This window comes from Fusarium falciforme, chromosome 13, assembly GCF_026873545.1.
Source record: "Fusarium falciforme chromosome 13, complete sequence".
NCBI classification, from domain to species: Eukaryota; Fungi; Ascomycota; class Sordariomycetes; order Hypocreales; family Nectriaceae; genus Fusarium; species Fusarium falciforme.
Window position 1 is genome coordinate 842602 of NC_070556.1, and position 13150 is coordinate 855751.

Here is a 13150-nt window from a genome sequence, read left to right on the forward strand (position 1 = left end):
TATAAAGACCCGGTGGGAGGGAAATCGTGAACGTTTCACAATGTCGCGTCAACGAAGGAAATTGATCCCACTCATCTACACAACTCCAAATCATCAACATAGACTAAACTGCACGCGGTAAATTGCTCGTCTTTATCGACTATTATCCTTCGAAACATGGCCACCTGTTCAGTTCGCATCGAGTTCCACTGCGAAGGGCCTCCGGAAGAGCTTAAGTACATCCATCATATTCCTCGTTATCTTGTCAATGCCGATGCCCATCCAGTACAACAAGACGTGAAGTACATGAAACTTCTCATGAATGCTGTACATCCCATCATGAGAGAATATGAAGTGGATTGTCGTGCTGCTTCTGATCCTTCTTGCGGACATTGTGGCTGCCCTGCGGAGGCTTCGCTTCTCAGTTCGAGGCCACAAACGAGTCAGGATACGAGCAACTTTACGGACCTCTCATCAGGTTCCTGGTCTGCATGGGAAAGCAAGAGCCACATCATGGGTTCGAGATCAGAGCTTCACCTTGATAATCCCAAGAATCCAACCAACTGGCGTCGAGATCGACGAATGGGGATCTCCACAACCTGGCTGTTGGAGATGCATCTGGCGCACGAGGCGAGAGCCACAGCCTCAAGGAATTTCTGCGGAGCTTGACGGATAGCGATGGTATGGGTGTCCTTGCAAAGGAGTCAGCCGTCAACTTCCTGGCTGTGGAGATTGGAAGGAAGATCAACGATTTCCTGCTCAAGCCAGACACTGCGATCGATACAGGCCTCAGGCTTTCCGAAATGGGCCTGGGTTCTCTCACGGCAATCGATTTACGAAGATGGTTCCGCCAGGCGTCCGGGCTTCAGGTCAGTGTGTTGGAAATGATGGGTGCTGCATCATTGAGGCAGCTCGGAGAAACGGTAGCTGCGAGGCTGGCGAGAAGGTGGCAGTAGGATTGTCATGAGTCATGGATCCAAAATGTCATTATCGGAATGGAATATGCCGATTTCAAAAGTATATTTGTCGTTTTTGGAATGCTTTCATATTTCCATTGTTGGTCAAGATTCTGGCGTGTGCGGAGTGTGCCGACATGAAATGAGTGTCCAGACCTAAACGGATTGCAGCTCCTGGGCCTAGAACCCGCCACAAACCGACTAGCTTGCCACTGTATGCCTCATCATGAATGACACGGACGTGAGTGTGAGGAGGAGTAGCAACAGTTTCGACACAAAAGGTAACAAGAGGAACATGGTCTCGAGTATGGCAAGGTTATTTTGTCACTTATGTTGCACCCAACGGATAAAGTGGCCGGTGGGTTGTAACTTGGCTGGTGAAGGGGAAAAGAATTACCGCACAGTAACTGATAATCAAGATGGTGTCTGGTACTGTGAAGGGGCACTGTACCCTGCCCCAACGCCGGATCTAGCTCGCTCCAGCTCACGGACGGCTTGCCCTAAATTATCACGAGAAATTGCCCAATAAAAACTAGCTCCGCTGTCTTGGATCACGCACACTCTCCATCCCCGTCCCGATCCTCCGGGTCACCTTTTCCCCGGCAACCAGCCCGTCGGGTCGACTCTGTCTTATTCAGCCAGGACCGACCCAGTCTGTCGGTGTCTCGCTGAAACCCCTCTTCCCCTCTTCACAGAAACACACACCCGCAGCACCACCACCACTCGACCCTACAATTCCCTCTCCTCTCCCCAGCACAAATTCCTGCCTATGGGCCCCCTCTCCACTCTTGAAACCCCTTTTAGGCCTCCACGTGTCGGTCCGCCCGACTCCTCAAGTTTTCACGGCATCGACCCACAACTCGGCTCTGACTCTGACGATCCCAATGTCGAGCAATACTGGGCCAAGAGATAGTCTTTCCGACTATGAATTCAGCTTTGAGGCGTACCTCGATTATACGACTGGAATTGAAGTCGACGTGAGTCTCATAAGGAAGCCTAGCCTTTCCACTGTATGCTCACATTCGTTAGTCAAATCCTTGGAGTCGTCCCACGCTGTCAGCTTACAGCCCTTGACCGCCGACATAGTCTCATTTTCAGCGTTAATTTATCGCAGAGATACCGCATCCGTGGCAGAGAGCATCTACGAGTTCCACAAGGAGAACGGGCGGACATACCACGCTTATCGCGCCGGCTGTACGTTCTGCTCTGATATCTCAAGCGAGTCAAGCCCAAGGGAAGCTAACCTTGCAGCCTACTACTATCCCAATGACATTATCGAGGTTGAACGGCTGAATACTCAACATGAGACTCTCAAAATCCTCTTAGATGGCAGGAGTTGCCTTGCTCCCTTTTCTGAGGAAAACCCTCCACACAAGGTCCTTGATATCGCCACAGGCTCTGGCTGCTGGGCTATCGACATGGGGGATGAGTTCCCTGAAGCTCGAATCATTGGTACGGACTTGTCTCCTATCCAGAGCGAGTTAGTTCCTCCTAATGTTGAGTTCATAATTGACGACGCGTGCGTAACTGCCAACTGCCACCCAGCCCTTGCCCCCTTCGCCTTTGACACATAAACTAACAACTCTAGAACCGATGAGTGGCCTCAAGGTAGGGACTGGTGTAACTTTGACCTGATACACACCAGGGTAACTATGGGCTGCTGGTCTGACATGACTAAACAAATCATTCAGCCGGCCTTTGAACGGCTGAGGCCTGGTGGATGGATAGAATGTCAAGAACTGGAGGGCCTTATGGAGTGCGACGACGGCTCGGTCAGAGAAGACAACGCTTTCAAAAAGTGGTGCGATGATATTGTCGACGCTAGCATAGCCGTTGATCGACCCTTGCCCGGTGCCGCAAATATAAAGCAAGCGCTCACGGAGACCGGATTCGTCGACATCCATGAAAAGATATATAAGATCCCTATCAACGGCTGGCCCAAGAACCGCAAGCTTAAGAGGTTTGGAGAGCTATGGCATGCGAACGTGGTGGAAGGACTACAGGCGCTTAGCTATGGCTTATTGCATCGCGTTAAAGGCATGACCAAGGAAGAGATCGAGGTGAGTTTCGACTATTTAGTCCAGCGCTCAACTAAAAGGTACTAGGTCAACCTTGTCGACGTGAGGAAAGCTTTGGCAGATCAGAGAATGCATGGTTATCAGAAGTTCTATGTTGTATGGGGCCGCAAGCCAGAGGATGTTGACATGTCCTAGAGTGCATTTTGCCTCGATTATTTCCTATTAACCTTCACGCACTGGAGTATGTATGTTGGTATTCAGGCTTTAGACAACTGCTGTTCTTCCTACATTGTCCCGCAAATAGCATCGGGTTGCACCCTTTAATATCACATAGTCCTTCTTATGCGCCTTAGATCTAGAATAGATCGAAGCAGTTCGTTGCCCGTGTTAACGCTGTCGTAAGCCTAGATGTCCTGGCCACCAGCGGTACACGGCCTCCATCCAACGTCTAACAGATCGACTAGTCTAGGGGGGCATGTTGCCTTTGCGCTGCCTGTACTGTTGCAGCAGTTCCTTGCCATAATCATTGCCGTTGGGAGTCCTGACCAGGGTGTGTATCTGGAATGGTAGGGGCTCTTTGTTATTTAGGAAGACGCCTGAATGATAGTCGAACTCGACCATAACGACAGGAGAGTGCACCTTATAGTAAAAAGCGTCTCTATCTCTAAACCCGCCGATCCAGCAAAACCATGTCTCATCCCAGTGCGCAGAAATATCTTGCATCCGGACCGCCAATCCCTTCTCCGGCAGATAGTTGAGGTTCAGGGCGATTATCTTGTGAATTACGCTCTGTTGAGATCCGAAGAGAGTTGTCACCTTCACGCCTTCATACGTAACCACTCGGTTATCCTGAAAAGCGCCGCCTAAGTGTCTCTGGTCGGCTCGGTGATGCCGCCAGGTTGGAAATTCCGGGCCGTTGAGTTTCGAGTAGATTTGCACGGCCTTTTCAATAGTCGGGTCCAGTGACTGCGTTAGACGGAGTGCCGTCTGTTCCTGATCAATGAAGAGCTCGACGCCTTTGTTAGGTCCCGCGTCGATGAAATTTGGCTCTGCTCCCATGAACACGGGTGATATCACCATCTGCTTTCCAACAACGAAGCAGTTCATGCAGAGATGATGACCGAAGAGTTGCCAGCCCCATGGCTCGTTAGCCAAAGGTGTGCCAAAGATGACAAAGTTATACGAGTTCCCATTAAGAACCTTTGTGCCATCTACAACCCCGCCCAAACACTAGTTGACCTTCATGCATCCATGGGCCCTTTCGTATCCAGCCGGAGACAAACTTGCTCGCATGAGATCGTACAGCGCAGCAACCAAGTCTTTAGATGCCTCCTCGAGCCGAACTCCGTGCCGAAAGGCGTAAATCTCGGGATTAATCCTACATCCCTATTGTCTCTCCCATTTTCGCTGAAAGTAGACTTTTACCCGTCTTGATTGGTCTAGTACCCCTGTATTCCCTTTTGACTTGACAGAGGACGTTCGATATTACAGTAGATTACCCTGCCTCGCGAGGCCGACATAACTGGTACAGTAGGGCTTATAACCCTGATTGGGAAAGTTCACAAACCTATATCAAGTGACAATGTCCAAACTACTTTAGCACCTTTGTCTCGGAGCTAGCTTCGCTAACTTCATGATCCTCAACGTTCGTGAAGATAGCCTCCGTCTCGACCTGCTTATGTACACCACCCCACTGAGAGCCGTTTGGACAGGCTCCTTCGCCTGAATCGTCATTGAGGCGGACGTGCCCTGTACGGTTAGCCGTGATCAGAGTGGCCATCCTGACGTTTGTTTGTCCGTCGTGAGTCTTGTGTCCGTATCGGGCCCCACTCGTGCCCTGGTGGTCCCTTGAACCCTTAACGATGTGTCCCAGGAGCTAGGCCACGTTCATCTCGATATACAGCTTGAGGAGGCAGGTAAGTTGATGGAATTGGACGTAGCTGCGTGCAAGTCAGCTCTGTCACGGCAGGACTCGAGCAAGGCTGCTTACACAACACGACTCGGGAGGAACGTGGCTCACATCAAGACGCAGTCTAGTGTCACAGAGACGATAACCATAATAACGTTAAAGTAGAAGAGTCGATAGTACTTTATCAAGCCGCAGGCGATCAATCTCGAGCGAACAAGGTAGATGAAGTAGAGGTTAAGCCCAAGATCAACGATCAAGAAAACGGCCTTTTCGATTCGGTCCCAGATGATGTTGATGTCTTTATAGGGGCAATCTGTAGCCGGGCCGGCACCCAGATGCAGAAGCCGTTCAGGTTAATGAGGCTCACGATCAAGGCGAATCCCCATTTGATTTTGTTAATTCTCGACTTGTTAACTAATAAAAGCGATATCTGGTTGATGACAATCTGCAAGATGAACTGAATCTGCATGCTCCAGAAGACAACTGCGAGAGAGAGTGTCATGTTAGATGGCCTTCCATCGCATGTGAAGCCCGCTGTCGATCGACTTACTGATGAAGAAAAAGACCCAGAAGCTGAATGAGGCAAACTCGTGTCAGCGTAAAATCCAGGAAGCGAGTCCCGGTCACTTTGGGCTGCGTCAGGAAAGGAAAACTAACCTTTGTTCGACGATGCCTTTGAGCCAGATATAGGTGACGATACCCATGCGGTTACATCCAATCCATTCAAACCAGCACATGATAATATACGCGCTGAATTGTCTTCCCCTCTTGTATGCAATATGGGTCTGTCCCGCGGCTTTGAAGGCAGTGAAAACAGCTGAACCCAAGCTGAAGCCAAAGATGATACTAGCGATGTTCATCTCGGTCGTCCCGGGGACCTCGTCCTTATACCACGGAGGAATAAGCAAGCCAGTCATATTATCGGTGCAGTGTTGAGCGAGGATTGAAAGAAGATGCGATCGTTCGCTTGCCTGGGCTGTCGAGACTGAGATGCTGCCTGAGACAAAGATGAAGCGAAATTCCAAGGAACAAGCTTGTGTATACGTGACGGCCCTGATAGGGACTCCCCCCTGACCAGCAAGCCGTCCCGGCGTCCTCTCGGACTTGGCCCTGTTGGTGATCAAGGCGAAGGAATAGTGTAGCACTAACTAGCAAGCAAATTGGCGGGGAGCGAGCCGTTCCGTGAATATCTTATAATCTAAGTCGCGCCCGCTATTTTAATGCTGTGGACCAGTCTAGATAGCTAGCTGTAACAGTAAGTGCCTCTAAACTTGTAATATATTTGGCAATGCGAGTCGTTAATAAGGCAATCGGCTGACGTCTGGGATCCTCGATTGTTACGGCGGATTCTAGACCGTGGTGGAATAGATGAGGATCTCCCGACTCTGCTAGTCAGGGTATATATAATGAACTTGTGCCGGATTCCGGCTTGTACGTAAGGTCAAAACGATGTATAGGAAGAAGGTTGATATCTCTCTAGCTATTCTATATTATACGTCCCTTAAGGGCCTGTATAAACAACCACGGATGCCTTGGGCTGCTGGCAGCCCAAGGCACGGCGCAACTGCATTACTCACAGGAGCGCGGAGGCTGGTAAGAGATCACATATTTAGCATGTGCTTTATGTGGCGGTATGGCTAAGATAGCCGGATCTACAGGTGGCTAATATGTGGATATGACGTAGTGAGCCGTGCTCCTCCTCACAGACACATATAACTTAGACCTTTAATTATCACCAACACACGCTGTTCGCTTCAACACAGCCCTCCCCGTCGCGGCCAATTTCCAAGATACCCAGCGTCATCACTTCTGGTCTCGAAATTCCCTGACCTCGAACATAAAGCTGGTGTTGACTGGCCCTGGAACGCCGTCTTTTCAAGGGGCTATGAGGTTCAAACTGAACTTTCTCACCGAGCCCTTGCACCTGGTTCCTACCACCACCACGATGTCTACCCATTCACCAACACCGCAATGGAGACACTAGCTTTGGATAAGAAGATACGGCGAACCTAGGAACCCATCGAGAGTGCTCTGTCACAAGGCAACGGCATTGATTGAATGTATATCTATGCACTGCAGGTGTATGATCATTTCATGATTCAGTAATCCGAGATGAGAGTGACGGATTGAAATTCAATATGCTGTAGACATGGAGAAACTTCAGTACAGTCTCAGGAAGATGGCGACCCAAAAACCTCCATGCGAATGTGTTTCTCGTCAACACCCAGATTCCGAAGTGCCTTGCTCTGAGCATTTATAAACGGCGACGGCCCGCAGATATAGTAATCCGCTCCAGGCAGAATCGCCTTGTCCTTGACCTCCGTGAGGTCCACGCGCCCCTCGTGATCATAGTCAAGCCCCGGTGTATCGCCTTCTTCAACTCGCTCATAATAAACAAGACGGGTGACTTGGGGGTTGTCCCTCACAATCTCGATGAGGGTGTCTTTCATAGCATGGACACGTGCGTTGCGTGCAGCATGGATGAATACCACTCTCCTCGACTTGCCCTCCTCAGTTATCTTCTTCAGCATTGCCATCATGGGCGTCAATCCAACTCCTCCGCTGATAAGCACCACGGGCGTCATAGCGTTGATATCCAAGACGAAATCACCAAAGGGCATGCTGATGTCCACCTCAGACCCCTCCGGCAGCGACTCGTGAAGGACATTAGACACTCGACCGGCCGGTTTGGTATCCGATGCAAACTCTTTTTTGACCGAGATTTGGAAATATTTTCCATTCGGCACGTCAGACAGACTATATTGGCGGGGCTGGAATGTCCCGAGCTCAGGCACAAAGCATCGAATGCTGACAAACTGGCCAGGCTTGTAGGATGGTAAAGTTCCCTGGTCGGCTGGCGTGAGATGGAAGGAGATGATCTCCTCACTCTCCTGCACTTTGTCAGAGATGAAGAATTTGCGCCATCCTTTCCAGCCGCCGGGTGTCGCCATAGCCTCGCGATACAGGCCTTCCTCAAACGTAATGAAGTACTCGGCGAGCTGCCAGTATGCAGCGTCCCAAGCGTCCATGTCCTGTGAATTGACTCCGTCCCCGAGGACTTGCTTGATCGCCGAGAGTAGCCCTTCGCCCACAATCGGATACTGGTCCGCAGTGACTCCCAGGCTCGCATGTTTATGTCCAATGCGAGAAATGGCTGTCTTCATGGCCTCGGGGTTCTCGATGTTGACGGCGTATGCCCACACGGCGTGCGCAAGGGCGGCTGGCTGCTCGCCTGTGTCCTGATGGGCCGTGTTAAAGATGTTCCTGAGCTCCGGGTGTTTGTCGAGCAGTTGGCGATAGAAGAGCGTCATAATTTCGACTCCATGTTCTTCCAGTGCGGGGATGGTCGATTTGACGATTTTGATCTGCTTCGGAGTCAGTGCGGTCGAGGCATATGTTCTTCGATGCAACTGAAACAGCGCCTCGCGTCCGGCACGCCAGATGATTGCCCGAGCCAGCATATTGAATGATTTCGAACTGATTGCAATGGCGATTGATTCTTTCCTTCCCAGGTCATCTGAGGCTGCCGTGGGGAAAAGATTTGTCTAGAGGTGGCACGGCGTCCGGAGAGGTACAATCGACTGTCACATGATGGAAGCATAATTTTGTGCGTTACACATGTATGACTTCACTGCGTTCAACCCCGACATGGCTTGTGTCGGTGGCCCACTTTATTGTTTTCATTGTCGAGCACAGCGGGTGGATTATTAGTTTTGTAAAAATGACCATTGGTTCCTCGTCGTCCGTTGCCTGGGCGTTTTGAGGGATGCGTGTGATTTGGTGCTTTCTTATACATGGGACCGACGGTAGGGGGGTAAAAAGTTAAACAGAGGACAGGTTGTCAGCTTTCCTTCACAATAGAGATTTTGAACACAATGGCCACTACGTGGTGGCCTGCTTAATGTACGATCAGATGGTGGTCGAGATGCATCTTTCATGGCCGAGGAGTACCGGCAACAACGGCGGATCATGAGCTCATCAGCTAGGCTCATTAGTCAATACCACCTCTATTAGGAAAGATAAGTACGGTGAAGAAGGCTATTTCTTCTGCTACCCAGGCCTCTCCTGTCGCACTCGTCGCTCATTCCGCCTCAAATTTAGTCTAGTAGAGATCGATCCAGCATGGGCAAGAGGACAGACATTTCCCGGTTCTTATCGGGGCTATAAGCGACGTCTTTACCGTCTACACTGCAAAGGACTTCCCAGTGTTCAGACCGTATGACTAAGGTGGTCCGATCTGCTGATGGCTGGGATGTGGATACTATGTAAGGAGCTGTGCTCCTCTCAGATACATGTAACTTAGACTTTTCAACAAGATATCACCTCCCACTCCCGCAATATTGCTTCATCACCCAGGTATGCAAGCCAGCCCGAGGCCCACCAAGCGCCTGAAGGAGCAAGGGTGTATTATCTCAATCAAGAAGGGCAACGGCAGGACGAAGAATGCAAGAGGTGGTCACGACGACTCGAGTGATGGCGAGCCAGATGATGACGACATACTCTGCCGAGGTAAGAGGAGGAGGCGCCGAAATTAAGTTAATATCAGGCAGATGGGAGAATTCTTTCCACCATTTGGAATGGTTGAAGGATACATACATATTGGATATATGCAAGCATATTCACAAGCAACTTGTCAAATCGAGTTGACAGGTAAAATCGAGTGAGAAGAGGTTTCCAGGAGATACATTGGGCCCTTGCTCACATGGTGCTTTGTCGTCAACTCCGAGCAACGACGGCAAAAGTGATCGACGGCGAACGTGATCCTCAATCGAAGGGAAACGTTGCACGACGTGACCAGCACGAAGAAGTAATATGAGATGCCTTACTTAAAGAACATTAAGCGGGGTAGGTGGACTAGGCAGGGTGCCGCTCCGAAGACCTCGTGGAAACGAAATAGGAACTCTTGTCTCCCGTTCAGTTTATAGCCTAGTCTAGGTAGGCTCGGTGCATCCACTGGCGGACCTTGCCTACTCGGATAAAGTCGATGCGCATGTCCCGAATCTGGCGGTACCGAGCATGGTAGGCAGCCTGCATCGATGGGTTGTTAAACATCATGTAGGTTGCGTGGGGCTGCGTGAGCGTATCCCAGTCGATTTTATCGAGGAACCATGCGTAGCCATATGTATCCATGGTCCGCTGGAATCCAAGACCCTCGTGGCGCCTTAGTCCGTCTGGCTGGCGCGGGTCGGGCTGAAGCCGTACATCCTGCCAGCAGCCGCCGACCTTCTGGATCAGCCCGCCGGAATAGGAGAACTGGAGGCAGCGGAGGAACATGAGCATGATTCGCGTATGTTCCCAGGTGACGAAGTGAAGGTCCTGGAAGCTATGTACCATCTCGAACCCGAAACAAAATTTGTTGATATTCCACCGCACCCACCTAAGAAGAGTATCAGTCGTGAAACTATAGTACGGGGAACTATCGTCGGTAGGTACGACAAGGCCAGCAGCGCGGCGTAGAGAGCGCTTTCCAGTCTCGATGGTCAAGCTTCCAGTGTCTCGAAGCATACTGAACGGATAAAAGACCTGCTTTTGAGTCTCTTGGTCGCCAGCGGACCCATTGCTGACCTGGAGGCCGTAAGATTCCAGGCAACATCGCCGATACAGCAGCGTTTCCGCTCTTTTCTCCGTTCCGTCATCTATGACTCCAGCTGCCAGTTGACTCCAAGGGACAACTTGGGATGCCTGTTGAGAGCAGGTCTCTTTCCCAACATCAAAGTACAGGTCTGTTGTGGTGTGGCTTTCGTCAACAGCGCTAACCCAGTACCTTTGAAATCGCGACACCATTTTATCCCAGGTAACGTCCTTGGTGAGGACCTTCAAGTTCTTCGCCTAAAGAAAACTGGTAATATCCTGGAACTGCCGGAATCCTGGTTCTTGAACTGTGGCGACGATATTGGCCCACACATCTGCCAGCGCCTCCGGTGGTAGAAAGTACACCAATTGCTGTTCCCGTGCCACCGCATGCACACGTTGAGAGAGTGTCTCTACTCCACGAGCGGTAGAGTTATAACGACTGTGGTCATAGCTCGATGGATAATGCTGGACGTGGGCCGTGCTGTAGCATTGGTATATCGCAGGGAGGAGAATGCCATCCATCCACAGCCGAAAGACTTCATCCTTGAGCTTACTACACGTCTGCTCTTCTCGATACAGGTTCGGGAACAAAAGGTATAAGGATATGTCTTCAAACCCAACAACGCGGCCGAATGTATAGTGAGGAATCTGGTGCACGGGCCGGTGGACTTGATGCTGCTTCCCATTCCTATCGAGGTATGTGACCGGAACTGATCGAAGGTGAAGGTCAGACTGAAGATCGGATACGGTCATCCGAGTTGGAGACCAGCGAATACCCCGCTTAGCGACAGCAAGGTTACTCGGGAAGGCTAAGACGCTATCCACGTCGAAGTAACCCCAGCATCGCTCGAAACCCTCTCATCTTCATCTAAGCAAATGTGAGGTATCTCGGCTCTCGAGTCAATACCACAAAAGACTTGTCTTCTAGTTTCGGGGCTCATTCTCCCGGCTAGGTCATCTTTCTGGTGTGCGATGGTCTCATTGCTAAGAACGTCAGGGCCTAATTCGGGTGTGAACTCTAGGTACACGGCAAGACTGATATGTTCGTTGGGATCTTCCATGTGGCTACACCGTGCTGCTCTATGGCAGTCGTTGCAGCATCCTTGGAATTTCATAAGTTGTTCTGCCAGCTCTTGTGCGAGGTGCCCAACTGGATCCGGCTCGCTGTTCTCCATTTGCGACGAAATCCCCGAGGTCGTATCGAAAGTAACGGCCTGGCCCGCGCCCGGGCTCTCGTGATTCGGGCTAGATGCCGCATCTATAGCCTCTGCGAAAGTCCCAACATCGGTCATAACATGCTCTTATATGTCTAGTAATGGTTGAGGATCAACTGGGGGTAGGAACTGAGAGATGTCCGTCTTGTCTGGTTCCGGTGTATCGGTGGGATTGGCCGGGTTATAGGAGTCGCTGAATACGTTCACCCATCCGGCGCCTCCTCTTGATGGTAGAGGAAGCAGAGGGAAAACTAGGCTGTGAGAGTTGGCGTGTACCGTATCGCGTTGCACGGGGGCCGCATTCTGCCGTCTCGCCCGTCTCCGCTCTACATCCGCCGCAGCCTTGGCTTCAGATGTGGAATACCTTCGAGGCCTACCATGCTTCCGCTTTGATGGGATAGTGTTATCTCTGGCGTTATCCATGTTGTGACTGTGGAATAATTAAGGGAAGGAGATTCCATCTCCTGAGTGCGCAAACACCTCCAAGGCGTACCTCGCCCCACATGATCACGGGCACCTCGGAAGTACGTGAGAGGTACGAAAAGTTTAATCCGATAAGAAATTAATGCTATTTCCCACCTTAAACACCATCAAATTATTTTGATTTCATCAATGACTTCCCCTCCGATTCTAGAAGAGATACAGGTCATCAACCCCTATGATGACAGGAGCTTTATCAGGGAGGAGCACAGTCGCCGCCTGTGGCCAAATGACCCTACGCGCGCCGTTGATTTTCCGGCTGAAAATGATCGAGGCACCAACTTCGAGCCTTTCCACGTAGAAACACGCCCTTTTCACATTAACACACTGCCTCCAACGCCTCTACAACTATTCCAGCTTTTTCTGCCCATATCACTCGTTGAGAAATGGGTATCTTACACAAATTCCTGGATCACGTGGCTCAAAGAAAACGGCGTTATTGACAGCTGGAATACCCCGATGGAGCGAACTTCAAAACTACACAAATGGGAAGGAACAACGGTCTCAGAGGTGTTAACGACGATTGGTGCGCTAATTTATATGGGCGTGCATAAAGAAAAGACGATACGAAGCTATTGGAAGCCCCCCAAGCCCGGTGATCAACGTCCTGCGCACGCATTTATCAAGTTCATCTCATACAACAAGTTTCAGCTTATCCACAGGCACCTTCGTCCCTTTGACCACACCAAATATGACGAAACTGCACCTATTCCGAAGGTATTCCAATGCGTTGAAGAGTGGTCTGACCATATGCAAGCCGTATCCATGCAGATATTCCGGCCCGGGTCTCACCTTGCCGTCGATGAGTGTATGATCCGTTATACTGGCAAAAGCGACGACATAACGGTTATCAAAAGCAAGCCTGACCCCGTGGGCTTCAAGATATGGGTTATCGCCCAATGTGGCTTCTTTTTTCGGTGGATTTGGCACGTCAAGGAGAAACCACATGGTGCCGTTGGCGATGAAATTTCAACGCAGAAGTCATCATCGCGAGGTCGGCCAAGCAAGCGAAGAAAAGTC

The 13150-nt window shown here is 50.6% G+C and overlaps 4 protein-coding genes across 4 annotated transcripts; 1 reads left to right on the forward strand and 3 right to left on the reverse strand.

The window, feature by feature from the left end:
- Positions 1-1819: 1819 nt before the first annotated feature.
- NCS54_01478600 (Hypothetical protein) lies at positions 1820-3148 on the forward strand (the record flags this gene model as incomplete). The annotated part of the gene is made up of 6 exons (XM_053159915.1): positions 1820-1912; positions 1965-1990; positions 2050-2129; positions 2187-2454; positions 2524-2995; positions 3041-3148. 6 exons carry the CDS (start codon positions 1820-1822, stop codon positions 3146-3148), a joined length of 1047 nt encoding a protein of 348 aa, XP_053015890.1.
- A 270-nt stretch (positions 3149-3418) lies between these two features.
- NCS54_01478700 (Hypothetical protein) lies at positions 3419-5779 on the reverse strand (the record flags this gene model as incomplete). The annotated part of the gene is made up of 4 exons (XM_053159916.1): positions 3419-4153; positions 5230-5345; positions 5413-5435; positions 5520-5779. 4 exons carry the CDS (start codon positions 5777-5779, stop codon positions 3419-3421), a joined length of 1134 nt encoding a protein of 377 aa, XP_053015891.1.
- Positions 5780-7033: 1254 nt separating this feature from the next.
- NCS54_01478800 (Nitric oxide dioxygenase) lies at positions 7034-8383 on the reverse strand (the record flags this gene model as incomplete). The annotated part of the gene is made up of 1 exon (XM_053159917.1): positions 7034-8383. Exon 1 carries the CDS (start codon positions 8321-8323, stop codon positions 7034-7036), a length of 1290 nt encoding a protein of 429 aa, XP_053015892.1. The 5' UTR covers positions 8324-8383.
- A 1405-nt stretch (positions 8384-9788) lies between these two features.
- NCS54_01478900 (Hypothetical protein) lies at positions 9789-11189 on the reverse strand (the record flags this gene model as incomplete). Its single annotated transcript, XM_053159918.1, has 2 exons — positions 9789-10691; positions 10743-11189. The coding sequence occupies 2 exons, from the start codon at positions 11187-11189 to the stop codon at positions 9789-9791; spliced, it is 1350 nt and encodes a 449-aa protein (XP_053015893.1).
- Between the last annotated feature and the right edge of the window lie 1961 nt (positions 11190-13150).